This window comes from Lissotriton vulgaris, chromosome 9, assembly GCF_964263255.1.
Source record: "Lissotriton vulgaris chromosome 9, aLisVul1.2, whole genome shotgun sequence".
Taxonomy (NCBI): domain Eukaryota; kingdom Metazoa; phylum Chordata; class Amphibia; order Caudata; family Salamandridae; genus Lissotriton; species Lissotriton vulgaris.
In genome coordinates, this window is record NC_141697.1 from 941,298,525 (window position 1) to 941,324,681 (window position 26,157).

General features: G+C 44.2%; 1 protein-coding gene across 2 annotated transcripts in view; it reads left to right on the forward strand.

Moving 5' to 3' along the window:
• Nucleotides 1-695: 695 nt before the first annotated feature.
• Nucleotides 696-26,157, forward strand: part of UBA7 (ubiquitin like modifier activating enzyme 7) — a 1,262,833-nt gene continuing 1,237,371 nt past the window's right edge. The window contains exon 1 of one of the 2 annotated variants that reach the window (XM_086938795.1): nucleotides 696-843. In XM_086938795.1, coding sequence (XP_086794921.1) covers nucleotides 704-843 — 140 coding nt within the window. In that variant the 5' untranslated portion in view covers nucleotides 696-703. Of the gene's footprint in view, nucleotides 844-16,580; nucleotides 16,603-26,157 lie in introns of those variants that run through there. The other variant, XM_086938796.1, reaches the window with a different exon arrangement.

Sequence of the window (26,157 nt, forward strand, 5' to 3'; positions counted from 1 at the left end):
GTATTCCTATTCCAGAGATTTGCAAAGCGGCAACCTGGAAGTCAGTTCATACATTCACTAGACACTACTGCCTTGACTCTGACGCTATGGCAGATGCTCAAGTAGGGCAGGCTGCCCTAAAGAATCTATTTGCCCAACTTTTTTCCAGCGTTCCTCTGTCTCCTCCACCGTGCTCTGTGGGGAATGGTCTTGCTAACCTATTCAAGTGCTTATGACTAAACATGGAAATCCCCTACGAGAGAAGGAACCGTTTATTACCTGTAACTCCAGTCCTCTTGTATGGGTATTTCTATGATAAATCATAAGAAACCCTCCCGCATCCCCAGTGGAATAGACAGAGGTGTCTGGACACGCAGCAGTACTATGCCGCATAATTCCATGGCTCTGAATGTAGTTGCGAGTGCAAAATTTTAAGGTTCCTTCACACACGCATAACATTAACAAGCTGACCGACTGCGCCACTTGCACGCAGAACAGACAGAGGCAGGCAGCAGCAGAGGTTTGTTACCCTCCCGACTTATGGTGCCCTTGATAAGCTGGAGTCCTGCTCCAGAGCCCCATTTCCTCACGCCTTAAAACTCCCCTAAAGTGACGACATGAACACAGCAGTAATAGTACAACAAGTAACTTACTAAAGCATGCTATGGAATGCATTGCCCATCGGGCGCTGTGCCTTTAAAAGGTGGAACCAGGAAGGGAAAGAATGAAAGAGAAAGTGTTGTCTTGTGCTGGGAGCCTGGCAGGACATAGCTTCAGAGCTGCTCCCGTTCCGCTGCAGACACCAGCCGTGGTCATTCCTACGTCCCTTGCTGTGATTGGCACCCGTCGTAAACTGACTGCAAGGTGAGGAACTTTACCTCGGCGCTCGCGGGAGTGACTGTCGGGGCATTTTCATATATAGATAGCTGTGCACCTGCTAGCTGTCAAGGTTAGATAGAGGGAGTATATGTGAATAGCATAGCGCCCTGTGATGCAAGCGCTGACCGGGGTGGGGCTGAGCGTCAGTCATTGCGTAGTGTGCGATCAAGAGGTCATTGAGACCGACGGCTGTCAATGTGTTTTTGATTGGGGTGTGATTCTACAGGATTTGAGGCAGTACTGTTGCCTGGTTCAGGTAAAACCGGTCCAGCGTGGATCTTGCATCCCTTCCTTGCTCTGGAAACCCCCGGGGCCAAGCGCCCGTGTTGTGCCAGGGCTTGAAATGCAGGGCTGGGCAACCGCTACTGAATCCTTGATGTGGTTTTATTTATTTGAGTATTTTATATAGCACTAGCTGGATTAGAAGGTATCGTAGCGCTTTATAACAGTAAATGTTCACATCAAGAGAACAAGTCTAGTTGGTTAGGTCCCGAGGACATCACCTTTTAAACAAGCATTGAAAATGCAACAGGTCTCGCCTTTTATTAAGTTGAAGCCATTTGCTTTGCTAATAGTATTGTATAGCAAAGCAAATGGCTTTAACTTAATTAAAGGCGAGACCTTTTGCATTTTCAATGCTTGTGCTTTTAAGTTGCTATTTGGGGAGTGTATCTCAAACCACAGGACACATCTGTTTGCTCTTTGTAGCAGGTGATATCCCCAGTGTACTCTGAACAAAAGCCCAAAGGAAGAGGGCGCTGCTGGCAAGCGAGTCACATCTGTAACTTATGTTCCAGCCCCAACAGAACAAACATGTATGTGGCTCGTAAATAACTTAATTAACTACCAATCACAGGTTCTTCATGTCCAAATCTGCGGATATGATTTTACCTTGCTTCACCAAAATGCTTGCCAAGTGTTTAGCAGGGAAATGTGTTCCTCAACTGTCATGCGCTAAATTGGTTATGGGAGTTGTGGGAGCATTAGTTTGATTTTGATTTCTCGCATGTAAATAGCTGCCACGGATAGTGTGCTATTGGTTGCTCATTTTAATATAGCATAACAAGTCCTCTTTACTCCTGGAGCAGTAAAGAGGACTTTGTTCATCTAGACTGCATTTGTCCAAAACTATCAGAAGCACGAACCACCTTTCTAAAACATGCTATGAACTTCAAGGGCATAAGGACATGCAGATCCGCTATCTTAGCAGGCTTGGACCCAATAGATACCCCTCGGCACATGCGAACATATTAAAAATAAATACATAAATAAACAAATAATATCAATAAATAAATAAACTATGATGGTCCCTGAGCATGGTACCTTTTTTTTTAAAAACTTTATTTTTGTCATTTTGTGAAAAATAAACAAACAATCACATCCCCCCATTTGGCATCAAAACATCACATATGCACATCGACTGACTCATTAAGGTACGGTTTGATGGCCGAAGGCCACACTGAGATACATAGTTACCCAAGATACATTGCAAATAACCAGACAAAAGATAGCGTCCTGTGAGCACTGGGCCAGTCCCTACCCTTCACCCCAGCTCCACCGTGACTCCGGGGGCGTCTCCATTGTCCTCCTCAGTGCCCGAACCCATTGGTGTGAATAACTCTCCACTCGTCCCTTCTGAATCACTATGGGAGACGTGTTCCAAGACCCCTATCGTGGCACTGAGCATGGTACCTTAACATCAAGACTGACTGGTCCTGACCCTGAACTTGCATTTAAAAAAAATAATTGAACAGTTGGCCAAGAATGTCTGTAGAAACATTCCCCCTTGTGCAGCCGACTAGGCATTAAATAAGCTTTGGTCTAATCACCTTCAAACGACGACCCTCTGGAAATCTCTGCTTATCACCAAGAGATTGACTAACTGACTGATGGCATTTTATACAGAATTGAGAGCTGATAACTGCTAAACACAAGTTTTTTTTTAAGTCGGTTTTGTGAATCATATAAGAATAATTTTTACTACAGTTCACTAATTTATTAGAAAATGTATTGTTGTGGTTTTAATTAACGTAAACAATAACATTTCACTTCATTTAATTTCATTTCGTTTAGTACTAATTGCTGTCTAATTAAATTAATTTCCAAGCCAGGAGTCAAGACCATTTCTGAAGGGGATCTCAGTGAAATGTCAGTGTTGGCATCACTTTATAATCACTTACCTGTGCGGGGGCAGGTTGTGCCTGGACAGTTCAGATTCTTTTATGAACTTTGAAAATCGAACTCTCATCCATCCGAACCCCTAAAACTTTGTAGGGAGAATCCCTCTATAGTATGAAAACAATTAGCTGTTTTTGTTTACGGGTAAACTAAAACAATGTGGATACTCTTTATTTCATAGTAATTGGCTATGGCTTCCAAAGATATCTGCAACGCTATGGCTATCTGATCTAACAAGATTGTATCATCCCAATATTGTAATACTTAAAACTTAGTATCAGCTAGCGGTAATGGAAAAGTTCTTGCTTAATTATCAGTTTATTGTCGTCCGGATCTAGATGAAATAGGAGATGGGCGAGAATGCAATCGGTTTTAATTATTTCTACGCAAGAATCTTATGTAGCGTGGCATATTTTCCTGTTACCTTACTCTTCAAAAAGGTATCTGAGTACAAGTTATTTCTGGCGTTTATTAGGGGCGCTGGAATTCCCTACTTGGACGAACTGGCCCGCAGATGGCCTCTGACATTATTAAATGTTGTAAAACCAATAAATGAGTTGTATGAACATGAATAATGGTTTCATAAAATAAAATGTCCAGTGTATATAAAGAGTTTTAAGTAAAGGGCCTGCTTTACAATTCTGTCGAGCCGTTATGTTAGCTGACCTTACTCCAAGTTTAGGAGGGATGTTATGTTACATTGGAGATTATGTGGCAAACAGTGTCTTGCAGAATGAAGTTACGGCATGCTGTATCGACGTTTAGTATGGCATGTCCCGTCATTGTTTGACATTACGTTTAACTTGCACAGAAACAACTGCTGCCTCTCCAGACTCTACGAATAATAAGATTTCTCGCTAACCTGATGAATGTATTCTCTCAAAACTGAGCTCTTGCCACCACAGTCTCCTCTCGTAGTAGGCCCTGCTGCAGCCTTGCTGGAGTACCAGCCTGCTCAATTTGCATCGCACCCAACCCCGTTCCGAAGTACTAACATTACCCACATCATCCAAAGACCAGCTGTGAAAGGAGAAGGGTTCTGTGTGAGGCCAGCTACCCCACCATGTAAAAAAAACATAGCTACAGAAACATCACCCAAAAGACATCTTGGCCACGGTGTAATATGACACCTTGTGGTGAAAGCCAGGGATCCCTGGAAGCTACAAAGCCGAGATACTTGCTTTCGACCAAGACCATCACCATCGGGACATGGAACGTGAGGACCATGTACGAAACAGGCAAGACAACGCAAGTGGCAGTGGAAATGAAAAAATGCAACCTTACCCTGCTTGGCATCAGCGAGACCAGATGGGCCCAGTCCGACTGAAAAGACTGGTTCCAGGAGGAATGCTGCTGTACTTTGGACGAGAAGAGAGCGTCCCACATACTCAGGGAGTAGCACTGATGCTAATGCCAGTAGCCAACAGAGCTCTGATTGGATGGGAAGCCCATGGTCCCAGAGTCATCACAGCGAACTTCCACACAAAGAAAAGGACGATCAACATGAATGTTATCCTGTGCTATGCACCTTTAAATGACAGCAAAGAAGAGGAAAAAGAACAGTTTTACAACTGACTCCAGTCAATCCTGGAGAAATGCCTTGATAGAGACATCACTATAGTGCTGCTAAACTGCTGTGCCTCCTCTCTGTCCTTACTGTTACTCTGTTTGGTGAAGCGCTGGGATGCTCCAGGGTAACCATGCGCTGTACAAAACTGTTTAATAATAATAATAATAATAATAGTGATCGGGGGCCTCACTGCCAAGATTGAAAGCGACAACACTGGTATGAAGAAATCATGGGCAACCATGACCTTGGCAACATAAACGAGAATAATAAAAGGCTTGCAGATCTCTGTGCATTGAGCAGTCTGGTGAAAGGCGGTAGTGTATTCCTACGCTAAAGAATACACAAGGCAATATGGGTGTCACCAGGCCATTCAACAGAGAATCAGATCGACCAGATCTGCATTGCCAAGAAGTTCCGAAGGTCCCTGCAGGATGTGAGAGTGATGAGAGGAGCGGACGTTGAGTCAGACCATCTCCTTGTTGAGACCAGGCTAAATCTGAAGAAACATGTATGGAACCGGAAAACCACACCAGTGATATAACACCATCCTCCTCAAAGATGCACAGTGACTAGGTGAATACTCCGTGATCCTCTGTAACAAGTTTCAAGTCCTGCAAGAACTAGAGGATGGCAAAGACCCACTAGAAAGCCATTGGGAGAATATCAAATAAACAGTCCCAAGAAACATGAGCATTAAGAATGAATCTCCACCAAAACTCTTTGCAAAATTTAAGCGAGAAAGGAAAAGAAATCTGCAGTCAACACCAGCTGAACAAGAGCAGGGAAAACTTAAGGTGAATACACCAAAACTAACAAAGAAGCAAAAAGTACCGTAAGAGCAGACAAGAGAAGATTCATTGATGGTCTTGCCACAGAATCTGAGTAGGCGGAAAGAAGGAGTTAGGTCCTGATTGGGACTGAGGAGGGGCTGGACCATAATCTAATGAAGGAAAAAAGAGAAGATGCCCACACCTCAAAATAGTACACAATTATTCGAAGAAGGCACGTGTAACTGAATTGCACATGTGAAGGTACATTTATTTATACCAATTACTACTATTTTTTGAAATTTTTGGCAAAATGTTTTTTTCAAAAGCAGAAAAAGGGGAAGAACCCACACAATCAACACAATGGTTATACAAATACAAACAATAATTATACACAAAGGCAATTGATGAGATGCATAAGAACACAGAGGGAATATTAACACATTTAGTAATTCATGGTTAAATATGAATGCCTGTTTTGAAACCACCAAAGCGAAGTGAAAAAGGGGGCAAGAGCTTGCACAATGTCCATTAGCATAGATACATTTAATGTATTACTGTACTCTTGCGTAATGCCGACGCGTTTCAGGTTCGAGCAGAACGTATTCGAACCCTCATCAGGGCTTTGTGAATAGTCTGTGTGAAAGAAATAAAAAATAGAGAACAGTTTTGAAAGCCAAGACTAAATGTGAAGCGATTGAACTCATAGAGTTTTGAATGAGAAGGGTACCTGTGGTTATCAGGCTCCCAAGCACTGTTCAATGGACAGGGGGCGATGACACAAAGGTTTAGTTCTAAAATGAATAAAGCACAAAATGTTGTTTCATATAATTGAATATGCATCAAAAAAGAATGGGAGAATCAGGATTTGAGCCTACCTCTATGTGCACCGTCTGGCGCCCCTTAGAGGGAGGAGATCGAGGATAAAAGTCTTTGAGTCCTGTCAATTAAAAGCAAAAGGCTTATGATCTAATGTCAACCTTTAAAGGACTTGATATGCGTTATTTAGGAAGAGGGGGCCCCATACCTTGCGTTTTGTGTGCAATAAAGCGGTGTCCCTCTAGGTTGAAATCAGCATGAAGCTCCTACATGAACAAAGTGAAAGCGGGCGTCAAACTGGTTACACTTAGCAAATATTTAACAACTAAGTTGTGGGCTGGTGGAAAGAAGCCTACCTGGGTCAGCTGCACGGATCATGGTGGCCCAGGAGTCAGAAACCGGAGTGTTTTGATTTGTCTCCGTTTCTGTGGCGCGCTGAGAAAAGGGAACAAAAGCGCGATTGAAATGCGCGTCTGCAAGCTGTCAGTTTGTACATGAATCCAAGCTCCCGAGCGAAGCGGGTTGCTACGTGAATCAAGGCTCCCAAAGGGAGCGCGTTTCTTACCTGTCCTCGGACAGTCACTATTCCAATGGAAGGCTTCTCGAAGAATGCCTAACGTTACGTGGGGCCATTTTGGACTACTAGAAAAAGGGACGACCAGCGTCCCATTGCATTATGGGATATGTAGTCCCAATTTTGAAAAATTCAAAGGCGCACCGAGTGGGAATGGATTGGTATTTACACTCATGTCTGGGATGAAAGTTAGAACACGGAAGGCAAAGGGGAGCCATTATGTGGGGCTCATGGGCTGCATAGGAGTCCACCTTATGAATACAAAGGAGACAAATGCAAGGCAGGGGGGGGCAAAAAGAGCTAATCAAAGCTAGGTCATTGTAGGAAAAACCAGCTAAATTCTTGATAGTTCAGACATACTGTTAAGCCCTGTAAGGGTGCTATTGAACTTAAGGATCAGGTATGCTTCCTTCTGGAGCAACATCTTGTCGATGTCTGCCGGGCGCTGTGTTGTACCAAGTGTAAATAGTACTGACCACTTGAAATTCAATTCTGAATGAGAATTATCAATAAAATGTTCAACCATGGGTGCCGTAAGCACTTTCTTTCTAATCCTGGACCTGTGCTGACTGATGCGAAAATTAACTTGCTGGTTTGTTTTCCCGATGTAAATCTTGGGGCAAGGACACTGGATGACGTATATAACGTTTTTGGTTTTACAATTAGAGAAACCTGAATGCTTCCATTTGATCCCACGGTGTTCGAACTCATTGCCCTCAATCGTACTAGAGCATGCCACACAGTTGCCACATCTATGGTGGCCGTCAATTGGTTTCAAATTCCAACAGGATAAAATATCTTGTTTGGATTTCGGCAATGACACATCTGCTCTGACAATTTGTTGTCCAATGCTTTTGTTTTTTTTATAGGCAAAAATGGGCCGGGGGAAGGGGCATTCTAAGCCATCAAGGAGGTGCCAGTTTTTGAGAATTGTCTGTCTCATTTTATGCGTGTCTGGACCAAATGTGGTCACGCATACCAACCGGTCCAATTCTTTCTTTTCTTTTATTTGCAGGAGGCATTCTCTCGGTGTACAACGAGCTCGTTTGTACGAATGCCTAAGTAGCTTCTTAGGGTATCCTCTGTGTGTCATTTCCCCACAAAAGATTTCAGCATGGTGATCGAAGTCACTGATCTCCGTGCAATTCCTGCGGATCCGCAGTAATTGCCCATAAGGGAGATTGGCCTTTAGATTTCTCGGGTGGTGGCTGCTGTGATGCAGAATGGTATTTTTGTCTGTCGTCTTCCTATAGAGGGAAGCCTTCAGGAGCCCATCCGAGCATGTGACTTCAATGTCCAGGAAGGTCATTTTAGTTTTGTTGGCTTCCATGGAAAATTTTATGTCGCTGTGCCTCGAGTTGATCCATTCGTGGAAACTATTGAGCTCGGTCTGGCTCCCCTGCCACAGGAGCCAGACGTCGTCAATGTAACGCCACCAATGGATGATGTTGTCACTGAATGGATTATTGTTATCGACAAACTTCATCTCGTATTGTGCCATGTAGAGCACTGCCATTTCTGGGGCATAAGGACACCCCATGGCAGTGCCCTTCACTTGCATGAAGAATTGGTCATTAAATACAAAATAATTCTTCTTAAGGGCAATTTCTGCCAATTTCAAGATGAATTTTGTGGGCACCCGATGGGGACGCTCTCGCTTCTCAAGGTACAGCTCGATGACTTCAAGAGCCTCTTCTTGAGGGATCTGTGTATATAAGGACGTAACGTCCATTGTTACCATTACTTGAGTGCAAGGATCAAAGGGAGTGCCTTCTACCTTACTCAGAAAATCGGTAGTGTCTCGCAGATATGACTTGACGTCCTTAATGAAAGGCTTCAAGAAAAAATCAACGTATTTTGAAATAGGTTCTAGACAGGAGTCGACGCCAGATACTATGGGCCTCCCCGGAGGGTCAGCTAGACTCTTATGAATCTTCGGGAGAAGATATAAGATCGGAATACGTGGGAACTTTTTTGTCAAGAAATCAAATTCTTTGGGTCCTAGAAAGCCTTGTTCATGGCCCTCAGTCAGTGTCTGTGAAATGAGACCTTGTATATATTTCGTTGGGTCTTCTTGTAATTTGCGGTACCATGTGGTGTTATTGACATGTTTCATCCCTTCACCAATGTATTGGTCCCTTGGCCACAGGACGACTGCTCCCCCCTTATCAGCCTGTTTAATGATTAAAGAAGAATCTTCTTTAAGGCTCTGAATAGCTGTACGTTGGTGCGGGCTGATGTTCTGTGGTACATATTTTTTGGCTCTCTCCATTTGATTAATGGATGCTAATAGTACCTGTTCGAACGCCAGAACCTGTTTGGGGATGTTCTGATGTGGAACAAAACTCGATTTGTTCCTCAGGCCAGTTGTTTCTTTATCAACTGGTGTGGGTTGGTGAAAGAAGAAGGCTCGGAGTCTCAACTTCCTACAAAATTCAAGGGTCTCAATCTTTAATTTCGTGAAATCCGTCCTCTGGCTGGGGACAAATTTTAATCCCAAGTTGAGTACGGACTCCTCGTGTTTTGTGAGGACTCTGTCAGATAAATTCACAATCACGTCTGGCTTCTCTATGACTTGTAGACCCTGTTTCTGGTTCGCATTTCCCATGCTGGCTTGAACCTGGTTTTTTGAGGCTGGCCCCTGTCTAAAAAAGCTACCTGTTTCCTAGAGTTGTTACCTCTATTGTCTATGTCAGATCCTGATGAAGAGGTGTCTGAAAAGGTGGTGAATCTATTGCGTGATCTGCCCTGGTAGTCGTACAGCGCCCGACGTGAGTCAACAAGGGAATAGTAGTCCTCTTTAAGGAAAGGATAAACCTGTTCGATTTTGAACGTCTTTGTATCGCGTTCGTATTTGGTGGTTTTATTGTTAATGGTGATATCTCTGAACACTTGTATGTCTTTCTCAATTTTATCAAGTAACGCTTTAGCGTCTGCAATAGCTGGGTTTTCGGCAATGGCCTTAGTTAGTTCCTCGATCTCCTCAACCTCTTTGAGGCATAGACTTTGTGCGGTCTCTATGGTGTGGACCATAAGGTCCCTACTGCACTTCGTATTTATGAAACTGAATCTTTTCTTATACTCTTCGTCCTCAGTGAAAATGACGGGTATATTTTTAACCTGGAGCCCCCAAGGTATAGTGCCTCCTTTTAGGTGTCGAAGGAGGAAGTGACCGTGGAGCTCAGTTCTGACGTGCTTTTTGCACAGTCTTACCAATTTCTCGGATTCGTTTTGTTGCTTCGCATTAGAACTTAGTGTTATCGAAGCGAATGGTGACGTAGCTATGAGTGATGCAATGTGGCTTTCGCTGAACGACAGGGTGTCTTTTTCTGCCATACTACTCGAAGGACACGCAGCCCTTCACCCAATTACGGGAAATATTTTTGATGTCCCTGAACTCTCGCGGGTAGCTACCCGCTCTATATTGGCGGAAAGAAGGAGTTAGGTCCTGATTGGGACTGAGGAGGGGCTGGACCATAATCTAATGAAGGAAAAAAGAGAAGATGCCCACACCTCAAAATAGTACACAATTATTCGAAGAAGGCACGTGTAACTGAATTGCACATGTGAAGGTACATTTATTTATACCAATTACTACTATTTTTTGAAATTTTTGGCAAAATGTTTTTTTCAAAAGCAGAAAAAGGGGAAGAACCCACACAATCAACACAATGGTTATACAAATACAAACAATAATTATACACAAAGGCAATTGATGAGATGCATAAGAACACAGAGGGAATATTAACACATTTAGTAATTCATGGTTAAATATGAATGCCTGTTTTGAAACCACCAAAGCGAAGTGAAAAAGGGGGCAAGAGCTTGCACAATGTCCATTAGCATAGATACATTTAATGTATTACTGTACTCTTGCGTAATGCCGACGCGTTTCAGGTTCGAGCAGAACGTATTCGAACCCTCATCAGGGCTTTGTGAATAGTCTGTGTGAAAGAAATAAAAAATAGAGAACAGTTTTGAAAGCCAAGACTAAATGTGAAGCGATTGAACTCATAGAGTTTTGAATGAGAAGGGTACCTGTGGTTATCAGGCTCCCAAGCACTGTTCAATGGACAGGGGGCGATGACACAAAGGTTTAGTTCTAAAATGAATAAAGCACAAAATGTTGTTTCATATAATTGAATATGCATCAAAAAAGAATGGGAGAATCAGGATTTGAGCCTACCTCTATGTGCACCGTCTGGCGCCCCTTAGAGGGAGGAGATCGAGGATAAAAGTCTTTGAGTCCTGTCAATTAAAAGCAAAAGGCTTATGATCTAATGTCAACCTTTAAAGGACTTGATATGCGTTATTTAGGAAGAGGGGGCCCCATACCTTGCGTTTTGTGTGCAATAAAGCGGTGTCCCTCTAGGTTGAAATCAGCATGAAGCTCCTACATGAACAAAGTGAAAGCGGGCGTCAAACTGGTTACACTTAGCAAATATTTAACAACTAAGTTATGGGCTGGTGGAAAGAAGCCTACCTGGGTCAGCTGCACGGATCATGGTGGCCCAGGAGTCAGAAACCGGAGTGTTTTGATTTGTCTCCGTTTCTGTGGCGCGCTGAGAAAAGGGAACAAAAGCGCGATTGAAATGCGCGTCTGCAAGCTGTCAGTTTGTACATGAATCCAAGCTCCCGAGCGAAGCGGGTTGCTACGTGAATCAAGGCTCCCAAAGGGAGCGCGTTTCTTACCTGTCCTCGGACAGTCACTATTCCAATGGAAGGCTTCTCGAAGAATGCCTAACGTTACGTGGGGCCATTTTGGACTACTAGAAAAAGGGACGACCAGCGTCCCATTGCATTATGGGATATGTAGTCCCAATTTTGAAAAATTCAAAGGCGCACCGAGTGGGAATGGATTGGTATTTACACTCATGTCTGGGATGAAAGTTAGAACACGGAAGGCAAAGGGGAGCCATTATGTGGGGCTCATGGGCTGCATAGGAGTCCACCTTATGAATACAAAGGAGACAAATGCAAGGCAGGGGGGGGCAAAAAGAGCTAATCAAAGCTAGGTCATTGTAGGAAAAACCAGCTAAATTCTTGATAGTTCAGACATACTGTTAAGCCCTGTAAGGGTGCTATTGAACTTAAGGATCAGGTATGCTTCCTTCTGGAGCAACATCTTGTCGATGTCTGCCGGGCGCTGTGTTGTACCAAGTGTAAATAGTACTGACCACTTGAAATTCAATTCTGAATGAGAATTATCAATAAAATGTTCAACCATGGGTGCCGTAAGCACTTTCTTTCTAATCCTGGACGTGTGCTGACTGATGCGAAAATTAACTTGCTGGTTTGTTTTCCCGATGTAAATCTTGGGGCAAGGACACTGGATGACGTATATAACGTTTTTGGTTTTACAATTAGAGAAACCGAGTAAGCAGCAAGTCATGGAAACTTGAAAGAACTCTGACATAACACGGAAAATCTGTGCCAGATATAGCAAGCCAGAAAGACCTGATGAAGACAAAGCTGGGAAGACAATTGTGGGTAACGCAGACCAACAACGAAGATGGGTGGAGCCCTTTGAAGAACTGCTGAACTAGCCTGTGCCGCATTCTCCACCAGACATACAGCCAGCTTACAAGGACTTGCCAATCGACTGTAGCAGACCACTCAAGGAAGAAATCCGACAAGCCATCAAACATCTGAGAAATGGGAAGGCAACATGACCTGACAACATTCCTTCAGAGGCACTGAAGGCAGACATTAAAACATCAGAAGACATGCTCTACTGCATGTTTGGAAGGGTCTGGGAAGAGGAAAAGGTGCCGTCAGACTGGAAGGAGGGATATTTGATCAAGAACCCCAAGAAAGGTGACCCGAGTAATTGCGCAACCTACAGAGGGATTACTCTTCTATCAACCCCAGGCACAGTTTTCAACAGAGTCATCCTGAAAAGAATTAAGAAACAAGTTGACGCTCCATTACGAGACCAGAAAGCTAACTTCTGTAAAGCTAGATCCAGCACAGACCAGATGCAACAGTGCGCATCATCATTGCACAGTCGATGGAATGGAACTCCCCTTTCTGTCAACTTCATTGAGTATGAGAAGCCATTCAACAGCATGGACAGGGAGACCCTTTTGAAACTCCTCCTCCAGTACGGTGTGCCAGATAACCTCAGGGCCGGACTGGCCATAGCGGGCACCGGGCAATCCCCCGGTGCGCCGCAAGGGTAGGGGCCGATTTTGTTACAGGGTCGTTTTTGCAGAATTGCTGCAAAATCGGCCCGGTACCAAAATCGGCCGAAAACCGGCCCCGGCAAAGAGCTCGGCGGCACCTCCAACCCCCCCAGTGGGGAGGGGGGGCAGCTGAGCACTTTGCCAGTGCCGGTTGTGGTTCCCAGTCCGGCCCTGGATAAACTGGTAAGAATCATCGGGAACTCTTATGAGAGAATGACAACTCGCAGAAGCCTTCCCAGTGATGACTGGAGCCCGCCATGGTTCTTTCCTCTCAACTTTTCTCTTCCTGCTGGCCAAAAGACTGGTTCATGAAGATATCCACAGCAAGAAAAAGAAATGGGATCCAGAGGACACATTGGACGCAGCTCAGCGACTTGGACTATGCGATGACCTCGCCACTGATCTCCGATACCCATCTGCTGATGCAGTAGAAGACTGACAATGTGGCAGCCACATCAGCGCAACTTGGACTCAACATCCACGGGGAAAAAACAAGAACCTGAAGGCTAACATGGCCAGCACAACCGCATTCAGTCTTGCAGGCGATGCACTGATAGAGGTGGAGGCCTTCAAGTACTTGGGCAGTGTTCTAGACCAGCAGGGCGCTACAGAAATGGCAAACCACTGGTACTGCAACACACTCCCATGGAAAAGAATGTCCGTAAGAACTTAAAAGGACTTAGAAATCCCATCAGAAATAAATGTAAATTTCATTATTTAAAATAGTTAAAAATTACATCAATTAATTTTTAAACAAATATCTAAAAATTAACCATTTATAAACCATTTATTGTTTAATTATAAACAATCTTAACAAACATTTTAAATGTATATATTAAGCAACATTAGCATTTATGAAACTATAATTAAATTACTTGTAATTGCCTCCATACATCACTTTAAGTAATCACTAATGCATTATAAAAATGTGATTTATTTACAAGTAGGACTTTATTTTTTTATGTCAACTTCAGAAAAATATTTTATTGAATATATCTAGATTAAATATTTAATTCTAAGGTAGTAGTGTTGTGGCATTTAATGTTCTCCATTTAAAATAAACATATACATTTGTTTTACATTAATATGAAACTTACACATATTTGTAGTTATTTTTCGCGTTATATCAGTGGTTGGCCATTAGTGTTGCTGGACTTACTACTGTTTCTTTTATGGCAGTAGTAAGTTACTCTCGTAACATTTGCGCCACTTCCTTTTCCAGGGAGTGCTTAATTATAAGTCTACACTTTTAAGTAATTTTACACTCTGATTCAGTGACTAGCGTAAAGTAGAAAGGGTACTAAAAGTGTAAAAGTAAGTTACATCTGTAAATTACTCACAAGTGTAAGTTACTTTTCCCCCAACTTGGCTGGGGGCAGAGATAGTCCCTATATTTAAGAGGCGGGATTCAGAAGGAAGATCTCCACCACAGACCAGGTCTTCCGGCTCGCCCTCATTTTTTGGAAAACGGTACAGCTGGAGGGTGGCAGCCTCTACACTGTATTCGTGGACCTGAGGGCGGCCTTCGACCTGGTCCCCCGCAGGAAACTCTGGGAGGTGCTGGCCAAACTGGGGGTCCCTAGGGGCTTGCTGGAGATGATTATTCGTCTCCATACTGCCAACTTTGCTCAGGTGAGGTGTGGTAAGGAGGGGGTGCTGTCGAACCGGTTCCCCGTTGACAGGGGGGTAAGGCAGGGTTATGTGCTCGCACCGACCCTGTTCTGCCTCTACGTCAACGGGGTAATCTCCCACCTCAATGGGGTTGCCAACTCTGATGCTCCCAAGTTGGCAGGCAGCAGGGTGCCGGCGATTATGTTCGCCGACGACACCCTGCTGCTCTCAAAGTCCCCAATGGGGATACAGCGCGTCCTAAATTGCTTTGTGGATTTTTGTGGGGAACACGGTCTAGAAATTAACACCCTAAAGACCAAATTCATGGTCTTTAATCCCCCACCAAAACTACGATCTACCCCTACTATCGGCCAGAGCAGACTTGAAAGGGTGCGCACCTTTGAGTACCTTGGAGTCATGATAAATGAGAATATGACTTGGTGCACACACCAACAGAAAGCACTACTTAAATTGGCCCAGTACTCGGGAGGGGTTATGAGGCTCATGGGAAATAACAGGTCATCCATCAAACCCGTCGGCCCACCCCTCCAGATTTATAGGGCACAGGCAAGGGGGCTGCCATGTATGGTTGGGAGCTATGGGGTCACGTAGGTTCTCCAGAACTGGTGAGAGAGGACAACAAGTTTATTAGGCGGGTGGTACGACTTCCGCCCAGCACGCCCCTTGTTCCATTAAGGTTAGATCTAGGGCTGCGACCTCTAAGTGAAGAACTGGCACTGCATCCCTTGGTTTATTGGTGTAGGCTATGGGCAGTCCCAGAACTGATTAGCTATAGGCAGGGTCTACAGGAGGTGCTAGCCATGCCTAATGCTGGGAAAATTAAATGGCTTAAATGTATTAAAACTGAGCTGGAGGGTCTAGGCCTATCGACACTCTGGTCTGATCCTTCGTCCGCATGCCCATTAATTCCCAAAAAGAGACTGGTAAAGGTCTACTACGACAGTAAACTAGCGGCACTCTGTCGTCAGCAAACCCTGGGGACACTTACGGAGTCATTTTTACGCATTAAGGACATTTACAGTTTTGAACCAGCCCTGGACAAATTATATCCTGCTTTACTCAGGAAACTCTACTTGCAATGGAGGCATGGGACCCTTCCACTTCGAGCTCTAATTAGCAAGTGGAGTGAATCAGCAACTAGTTTATGCCCGGCTTGTAGAGTGGCCAATGAATCTGAGCTCCACATAATCTTTTTCTGTCCGGCCTATAATATCTCCCGCAAGAAATGGATTGTCCCGATATGCAGGAGCCTGGGGTTTGCGGAGTGCTTGGCCGCGTTCAGAGTACTGAAAACAGACTTGTCTGATCACATTGCCTTTGCTGTGGCTAAATATCTAGGTGCAATGTGGTTTCTGAGAAGTAAGTGCCTTAAGGCTGGTTATTGATTATTGATTTTCACTGTAGCATAAATCTGAAACTCTGTATCATTGAAAAACTTTTTATGTACCCTGATGATTTGTGATGTTTTTAATGTTTTATCGTCTTAATAACTATGAAATGGATTCTGTATATCTTTTATGGTGATACATTACCGAAATAAAGATTTATGAAAGTAAGTTACTTTTGTGATTAGCTCTGTCTTCTTTATGCTCACTGCATTCCTAAAGCCCATCAAATTATGCTGGTTCCATTATCTACATGTTTTGCTCTTGCTGACCCATGTGCCTGCGTGTAGCGAAGGACTTTATAATAGCATGAAATATGTGTACCGAATAAAAACGAGAATATACATGACTGGGAAAAAACACTTTTTGCTCAAGAGACCAAAGCGAATGTGTCAACATCAGCTGATTTCTTTACAATTACAGGCCACAGTCAAATCGAATATGAAAGTACACACGTCGTGTTTTTCAAACGGGCTCCATCTTCTGTTTCATTTGTAGGTATTTCAAAATCTCTGAGCCAACTTTAACCTGCATAGATTAAAAAACAGCACTAACACGCACAGCACTGAAATTATTATCCAATGGAGGCGCACCCTGTACACCAAGGAAAGAAGCATTAGGCAGCATTATCTAGGTATTTTTGTATTTTAACAAAATTAGTTTAACATGGATCACGATTCTTAACAAAATGGATATAGTTTTCCGAATAAAAAAACTATGTTCTGTTCACAATATTGTTCACCAACAAGTAATTATTTTGTCTTGCCCGGAGACGCGCCCGCGTTGTTTAAAATCTGTGTTGAGTATCAGGTGTACCTTTGTGTTTACTTCATTGTTCCTCGGTACATTTCTCTTTTTTAACTACCCTGCAATACAATATTACTCAATACTCCTTTGGTCTGTACTTGTGTCGCTTGGAGGCATTTCATGATTCAATACCAGACACTGACAAGGATATCCTATGTTTCTGATTCTTCTATTACCATGACTCCCCTCTTGAAATAGCTGCTGCTTTGAGAATAGTGTATTTGTATATGATGTAAACATGATCTGTATTAAAATATGTACATGACAAAGAATGCTTCTTTCTTCCCAGCTTGGATTGCATGTAAGTGTTAAGTTCGTGTTGTGAACAGAAGCTTTCCACAGTCCATCAGTTGTGGACGTCAACAATGTGTGTGCAAAAGTATTCTGTCTTTAAAGGCCTAAATACACAATTGAAGTGCCTGGTACGGCAGTGCACTTTGTGCACAGCTGTTTGACTAACCTTTGATCAATTTGAGTAATAAACAATTTTTTTTAATTCAACACTGCATATTATGCAGTAGAATGTGTTTTATTCAGAAACTGGAGCAAATCTATTTTTAGATGGAAAACTTTTCTTCTCTCAGTTCATTGGCTTGTGTACCTCTAATTTGGGGTGTCAGATTTCACCCAAAGGAAGTTTGATTTCCATGGAGGAGCACATAAGGCTGCGTGTGTCTGTATAGTGTACAATGAGTAGATTGCACATATATTGTCAACCAGAATGCTTTGGTTGGTTGACTGCTGCTTTTCAAAGCCTACCAGACAGCATCTGGTTTGCAGAAGACTTCTGGTGGACATTAGGAAAGCTTCCCTGGGAATGAATTCCGCCCAATGCTTACCACTGGTTTCGTGTTTTGTAACTCACAGTTGCTTGCTTTCAATTTGCTGGCTTTATTTGTTTCTGGCTGTCCTGTATGCCTTTGTCCTTTCTGTGGAAATAGCCTGTTTAATGTATTCTTCCACGAGTGCGCCCTTTTTGTAAACAGGCCTTTTAATTTTGTTCTGATCTTGTCACATTTTCTGCACATTCAAAGAGAGAGGTCAAATGTTGGACTCTGTCTTCTGAGAGAGCTTGGTATTTACTTTTCTTTCACTGACTTCAAAGTGAGAGGATTTATGTGACAATCATGCTGGGTACTGGGGGTGTGCTGGAGGAAGGGCATATGATTGTATTGTGAAATAAAGTTGTAGCACACTACAAAATGTAAATGTTTGTAAAACAACTATGCAAGTATTTCACAATATATCATAATTAGGATAGCACTATGAAGCACATTTGGCGGAAATAAATACTTTAATATGTTCAAAACAAATCAATACACTAGGTGATGCCATTTCCACACTTTATCGTTGCAGACTGTAGTTTAATTGGTAAAACTATATGTCAGTGCAAATATGATGGCCATTTCAATTGAAAATGTGTTGTCTCTAATAGCAGTTCACTGCCGCTCTCTCTGCTGATCAACACTCTAGGACACTCCACTCGCATCTATGCTATGCTTTCGATTCCACTCCACTCTACCCCACTCCACAACACTCTGCGCTGTTCAACTCCACTCTACGGCATTCCACTCTACACCACTCCACTCTACGTCACTCTCTGCCGCTCCACTCTTTGCCAACTCCACAACACTCTACTCTACGACACTCTACTCTATGCCACTCTACACAATATTTCACTCTGACACTCTACTCCATTCCACTCAACAACACTCTGTTCCACTTTCCACCACTCTACGCTATGCCACTTAACTGTAGGCCACTCTACTCAACTCCATCCTATGCTACTCCACACTGCAATATTCTACTCCATTTGACTCTACAGCACTCTACTCTACTGTAAGCCACAACACTCTACTCTTTGCCACTTCACTCTGTCACTCAATTCTGTCATGCCACTCCACGATACTACTTGCCTCTGTACTCCACTTAATGACACTCTACACCACGCTACTCCACATCCCTTCACTCCACTCTATGCCCCTCTACTTCACACTGCACCCCTCTACTCTGCACTGCACCCCTCCCCTCCCCTCCACTCTATACTCCTCTACTTAACTCTATACCCCTCTGCTTCACTCTATACCCCTCTATACCAACTTTACGCCCCTCCACTCTGCTTCACTCCCCTCCACTCTGCGTCACTTCCTTCCGCTCCACTCTCCTCCAAGCCACTCCCCTCCATGCGACTGTCCTCCACTCCCCTCCACATCGTGCTCCCCTCCACGCTGCTCCCCTTCCCTCAACGCCACTCCCCTCCACTCTGCGTCTCTTCCTTCTGCGTCACTCCCCTCCCCCCTGCTTGACTCCACTTCCCTCTGCTTCACTCCCATCCCCTCTATGCAGCTCCCCTCCCTTCTATGCCACTGCCCTCTACACCTCTCCCCTCGCTACCGCTCTCCTCCCTGCTGCTCCCCTCCCCGGCGCTCCCTTACCCGCCTCTCCCCTCCACTCGACACCGCTCCCCTCCACTCTACACTGGCCCCCTCCACGCTGCTCCCTTCCTCTCTATGCCCCTCCCCTCTATGCCCCTCCCCTCCACTCTACGCCCCTCCCCTCCACTCTACGCCCACCCCTCTACTCTTTTCGCCTCCCCTCCACTCTACGCCCCTCCACGCCACGCCACTCTATGCCATGGAACTCTAGCGCACACCACTCTAGTGCACTCCACGACATGCCACTCAACGACATTACATCCTTCCACTCTATGCCCCTCCACTATAAGCACCTTCACTGTACACCGCTCCACTCTGCTCCACGTTACATTGCTCTATGCCACTCTATCACACTCTACACTCCCTCCGCGCCACTCTGCCCCACCCCATGCCACTCTGCCCCCCCCATGCCACTCTGCACCACTCGATGTCACTCTGCCCCACTTCATGCCACTCTGCCCCACACCATGCCACTCTGCCCCACACCACACAACTCCACTCCACTCTATGCAACTCTACTCCTATCCACGCCACTCTACTCCACGCCACTCTACTCCACGCCACTCTACCCCACGCCACTCTACCCCACTCCACGCCACTCTACCCCACTCTACTCCACGCCACTCTACTCCACGCCACTCTACTCCACGCCACTCTACTCCACGCCACTCTACTCCACCCCACTTTACTCCACGCCACTCTACTCCATGCCACTCTACTCTACTGCACGCCACTCTACTCCACGCCACACCAATCTACTCCATGCCACTCTACTCCACACCACTCTACTCCATGCCACTGTACTCCATGCCACTGTACTCCATGCCACTCTAATCTACGCCACTCTAATCCACTCCATGCCACTCCAATCCATTCTACTGCATTCCACTCCACTCCAGTCCATGCCATTCCACTCTGACATTGCACTCCTCCACTTTACAACACTCTATGCCACTCTACTTTACTCTATGCCCCTCCACTCTACGCCCCTCCACTCTACGCCCCTCCACTCTACGCCCCTCCACTCTACGCCCCTCCACTCTACGCCCCTCCACTCTACGCCCCTCCACTCTACGCCCCTCCACTCTACGCCCCTCCACTCTATGCCAGACACTCCTCTACTCTACTCCACTACTCTACTCCACTACTCTACTCCACTACTCTACTCTCCTCTACTCTACTCTACTCGACTCTACTCTACTCCTCTACTCTACTCTTCTACTCTACTCTTCTACTCTACTCCACTACTTTACTCCACTACTCTACCCTACTACTCTCCTCTACTAATCTACTCTACCCATTCCACTACTCTACTCACTACTCTGCTTTAATATCTGACACTCTACTCCACACTAAGCCTCTCCACACTAAGCCTCTCCATGATACCTACTCCACTCTGTGCCACACCACGGCACTTCACTCTATGCACTACGCCCTTCCACTCTACCACCTCCACTGTAAGACACTAATCTTCTCCAGTTTATGACCTTCCACTCTATGAGCCTCCACGACATTTTACAACCATTCGCTCTACGCCACTGTATGACCCTCCGCTGTATGATCTTCTGCCCTATGACCCTCCATGACCCTCCACTCTACTCTCCGACACACTATGCCATTCCACTCTATGCCACTCTACTTTATGCCACTCCACTAAATGCTCTCCACTAAATGCCACTCCACTCTATGCCACTCTACGCCACCCTACGACACTACACCCCTCCACTCCCTATCACTTTCCATCACTCTGTGCAACTCTACAGTAGAGCACTCTACTCCTCACCACTCTACTCCACTTTATTCTACGACCCTCCACTCTACGACACTCCACAACATTCTAACACCCTCCATGACATTCCACGACCCCCTACTCTACGACCCTCCACTCTACGAGCCTCCACGACATTCTACGACCCTCTACTCTGACCCTTCATGACATTCTACGACCCTCCACGACATTCTACAACTATCCACACCATTCTATGACCCTCCACTCTGACCCTCCATGACATTCTACGACCCTCCACGACATTCTATGACCCTCCACGACATTCTACGACCCTCCACTCTGACCCTCCACGACATTCTACGACCTTCCACGTTATTTCTACCACCCTCCTATCTCTGACTCTCCACCCTAGCACTGTATGCGCCTCCACTGAACGCCAGCTATTCTACTGCCCGCCCTGCCACTCTCCAACAGTCTACTTCAGTCTACGCCACTCCACTCTAAGCCCCTCCATAATACCCTAGGCCACTCCACTCTATACCACTCCACAGCACTCCACTCAATGCCACTCCACTCTATGCCACTCCACTTTACTCCATGCTATGCCACTCCATGCTTTGCCACTCCACTCATGCCACTCCACTCATGCCACTCCATTCCATGCCAACACACTCTGTTCCATTCTAGGTGCTCCACTCTGACACTACTCCTTTCAACTCTACCCCCCCCCACTTTACGTCACTCTACGCCACTCTTCTCCACTCTTTGACCCTCCCCTCTACAACCTTCCACAACATTCTCTGACCCTACACTCACTCTGGCCCTCAATTCACTCCTACCCTCCACTCAGGGACCCTCCACCTTACGCTCCAATCCACTATACAGCACACTACTCTACGATATCCATGCCACTTTACTGCCCTCTAGACCCCTCCACGACACACTACCCCACTGTATGCCATTGCACGGTACTCTACTCCACTCTATGCAAGTCCACGCCACGGCACTCCTCTCTATGTCCCTCCACTCTATGCCACTCCAATCCCTCAATTTTTAGCCACGCTGAACAGAAGTCACGCTCGTGTACAACATGACTGAAACACATTGCCAAAGCCAAAAGGTCTTTCATAGTCAAGACCTATTGGTTTTCCCAGTGCTTGTTGGGAAAGTGATTTGTGCTGAAAGCCTCCTTTTCATGAGGCCGTCTTGTCCTGCCTGTTTCCTCTAGTAAAAACTCACCCTAGCTCAGGCTGCCGACGGTTAATTTTAGAAAGGTCTTATGCAATAAGGAAAGTGACAAATTGTCTGTGCACTCAGGAAGCAGGGTTTTTTGCGACAATGGCTGCTTTTTGTCATAGTGGGCCATATGTATGAAGCATTATTGCACTTGCAAACGCCGAAATTCGCCGAATTTCGGCGTTTGCGAATGCAATTTTGCAAAAAGGTATGTATCAAGGCAAAATATGGAATCGCAAAATTTGCGATTCCTTATTTTGTGATTGCATTTAAGGAATCGCAAATTTTGCGATTCCTTAAATGCAATGTAAGAAGTAAAAAAAAAATGCAAATTGGCTTTAAGGAATCGCAAATTACCATCAACTTCAAGTTGGTGGTAATGTGCGAATTTCTTGAAAAATGCAAATATTTGTGTTTTTCAATGTGCCATGTGCACCACATGTGCACCCATGCTTATTTCAGGGGTGCAACAGGGTGTCCTTTGGACACCCCTGCACCCTTGGAAATATTCTCAATTTGTGATTAGCAAATTGGGAATCGCAATTTTCCCTTTCGTTTCTATGGGCCAAGAGGCCCATAGAAATGAATGGGAAGTATTCCTTATTTGCGAATTCGCAATTTGCGAATTCGCAATTAAGGAATATCAAGAAATCGCAAAAAAATTGCATTTTTCTTGATACATACCATTTTGCGATTCTGAAATAGCGATTTCTTAAAAATCGCTATTACAGAATCGCAAAATGGTTCCTTGATACATATGGCCCAGTATCCCACATACTTGCTGTTTTTTCAGGTATGTTGTAGTGTCAGTACCCCTTCATCTGTGCTCTTCCTCCCAGTCTTCATGGTGGGAGCTTCGCCCCCGAAACATATATTTTCACAAGCCTTTTAAATGTAGTTTAGACAGTCTATTTTTCAATTACATTACTTCAGAACTATAAAATTCATCCCATGGTGATCTGCATAAGCCAAGCTAATATTGTATTGGCGGTGCCCAGAATAAGGCTTGGGTTGTTGACTGGGATGAGGATCACTAGGACTTGGGGATAATGAAGATTACCAGTAAGTAAAAGGATCAGTATAGTCCGGGACACTGGAATTATGCAATGCTGAGGCTCTTTTCGCCTAATTATGGATTTGGCACATGATCGACCATCTGCTGCATAATCTGCAGATTTTAACGAAAAAAAATTGTTTCTAGCTGAAACTGAACAAAGTCAGTAAAAACGCTGTGACGTGTTCGTGTGCACTGGAAGGCCCCTCGCAAAGATTTAATGATAATTTTACAGTTGCTTGTTTCTGTATTTGGTTGTTAAACTGGTACTAATGCGGTGAAACCTTTCCCCAAATAGTACTGCAAGATGTATAAATGACAAAATAACGAAGTACTACTGTAAAAAAAAAAAAATGCCAAATTCTGATGCATAATTTGCCTTTTCCTGCCGCATAATTTGGTGCTCCGCTGATTCATAATTCTAGTGGCCCAGATTATAGTGTTTGAACAAAATCAATCATAACAAGCATCGGATTAAGACAATGGGCCAAGGCATACAAACAGAGGCATTTATACATTCTGTTTACAGGTGCTGCATGCACACATGCGGTTTATTAAATTAAAGACACCCTTTTTGATTTGTCAATACTGAGAAAACTAGCAAAAATAGATTTATTTATGTAAATAATGCATAGAGGAGATACATAATGATTTTGCCTACTTTCCAGATGCAAAATAGTGCCTCATGTATTCAAATCAAATCAAATAGTCCTTTATTCGGCTTTCATCTGTTTCAAAAACCATAAAAGTACATTTAAAAATGTACACAAGTGGAAACATTTAAAATTTAGAATGTGTTCTTCTAGTAGAGCACATGTAAAAAATTAATTTACAACTATCACAATTTTCACAATTTATAAAATGCGAGGATAGAAACAGTTAAAAACAGTCTAAAACATCTTAAGCTATACAGCGAGTAGAAGTGAGTATAATCCTAGCATATAATATTCGCAGCTTAATCTAAATTTGGCCTGTGTTTGATGACAAACTTCCGAAATTTAGCTTTGGCTTTAGCAGAAGACTCTCCATCCAGAAATTGGATGGAGAGAAATGCGGGGTGGCACCTTCGAAAACCCATAATTCTTAGAATCGGCATAAGCCAGCGTTTCCTTGGTTCACAGTAAAACTTAAAGAATAGGATTGTGTGGATTGAGGATTGAGGATTGGGCATAGACATCATCACAGGGGCATGTTTGTAAATTCTTAGCCCAATCATTAGTTGTTGGAAAAGTGACCAAACGGTGGAAAATATCCAACCTGAACCGCGTTAATAAAATACTTTTGTAGCTGGAAAGATTGAAAGTTAAATATGGTTGAATGGTCAAGGTTGTTTGGATTAATAACATGTGTTGGACTGTTATTTTACTGGTCTCATTAGTCAGCCGCAGGTATTCCAGGTGCGTCAAGCAGTGTTTTTTGAATGCTTTTCTAGAGAGTTCTGAGATTAGGATGGGAGAATGATAATATTGTGCCATACCCAAATCAAACAAGAAGTTTTTAATGTAGGCTATCCATCCAATCTTGTGAACGTTCTCTAGAGAGATACAGTCCTGAATAAACCCTTGACAGAATTTTTTTTTTTTGATGACCAAATTTGGTGCCATAGGAGGAGAGCTTGGATTTTAACTAGGTAAATCAAATGAGACAGACCCAGTTCCAAGTGGCACGAGTAGTCGCAGTACCCTGTGGGACAGAGAGGAGAAACCTTAAAAAACTATTTTCAACCTTTTGTAGGGCTTCAACCTTCCCGTACCCCCACACGCCAGCCCCATATGTTGCGATGGCTACACATGTAACCCTTTATATCTCGATGAGTTCAGTGGGGGTCCTTATTCCCAATCTCCTTGAGAAATTAACTAGCGCAACTGTTGCCCTCATAAAAAGCAATTTCCTCGACTCAATGGCCTGCCTCCAAGAACATTTATGATCTATTACACTTCCCAGATACGGGTATGTGTTTGTGCTCTCAAGTTTTACATTGTCAATGAAAATAGCCTTAATTTTCTTGGTTCTAGGACCTGAAGACATAACAAAGGTTTTTTTAATATTCATTTTCAGGTCCAGATTGGCCATAAAAGTGCTATATCGCAGAAGAGCACGTTGTAGTTCTAAGGGGGTACGGGCTAAAATCACCGCGTCATCGGCGTAGAGTAAGGCTGGTATTGGGCGATTGTTAATAGTGGGCAGGTCCTGGCACCCTTTTACCATGTCCTCTTCCAGGCCATTGGTATAGAGAGTAAATAGAAAGGGGGCCAGGACACAGCCCTGCCTAACCCCTCTCACTGCCCCGAATGACTCTGTTAATTCCCCCCCAACACCATACCTCACTCTGGCTGTAGCATCAGAGTATAATTCATGCAAAAAATTTACGAGAGGCTGCTCTACCCCCATATCTAATGAAATGGACCATAATTTAGTATGACTAACGCAGTCGGAAGCTGCAGACAAATAGACATACGCCATATATAGGGCCCCCCCTTAGCATTTATGTACTTGCCCATCAAAAGAGATAAAAATGAGGGCTTGCTCAGTGGTACCAAGACCTTCATGAACCCAAATTGAATATCCGATAGAATCTTGTTATCATCCGCCCACTGCTGGAATCGCTCAAGGATAACTTGCCCCGTCACTTTCCCCAGAGAGTCCAGCAGGGAGATAGGACGGTAACAAGAGGGCAATTGGCCTCATGTATTCAAATAGAAGCACTTCTTAAAAGCTGAAATAATGCACCATTTAGTGTGAGGTTAGAGAGATGCTCCTTTTGGTGAGCTAAAGCCCACTCTGTGTGTATTTTTTTAAATCCTTCTTAACCATTGGTTTTGCACATATATGATCTGGCAATCCAGACCTAACTCCTGCCAATGCATTTGGGTCTATGGCAAAGTAACACAGGCCGGATCTAAGCCACAGCTAGAACCTAGATTATGC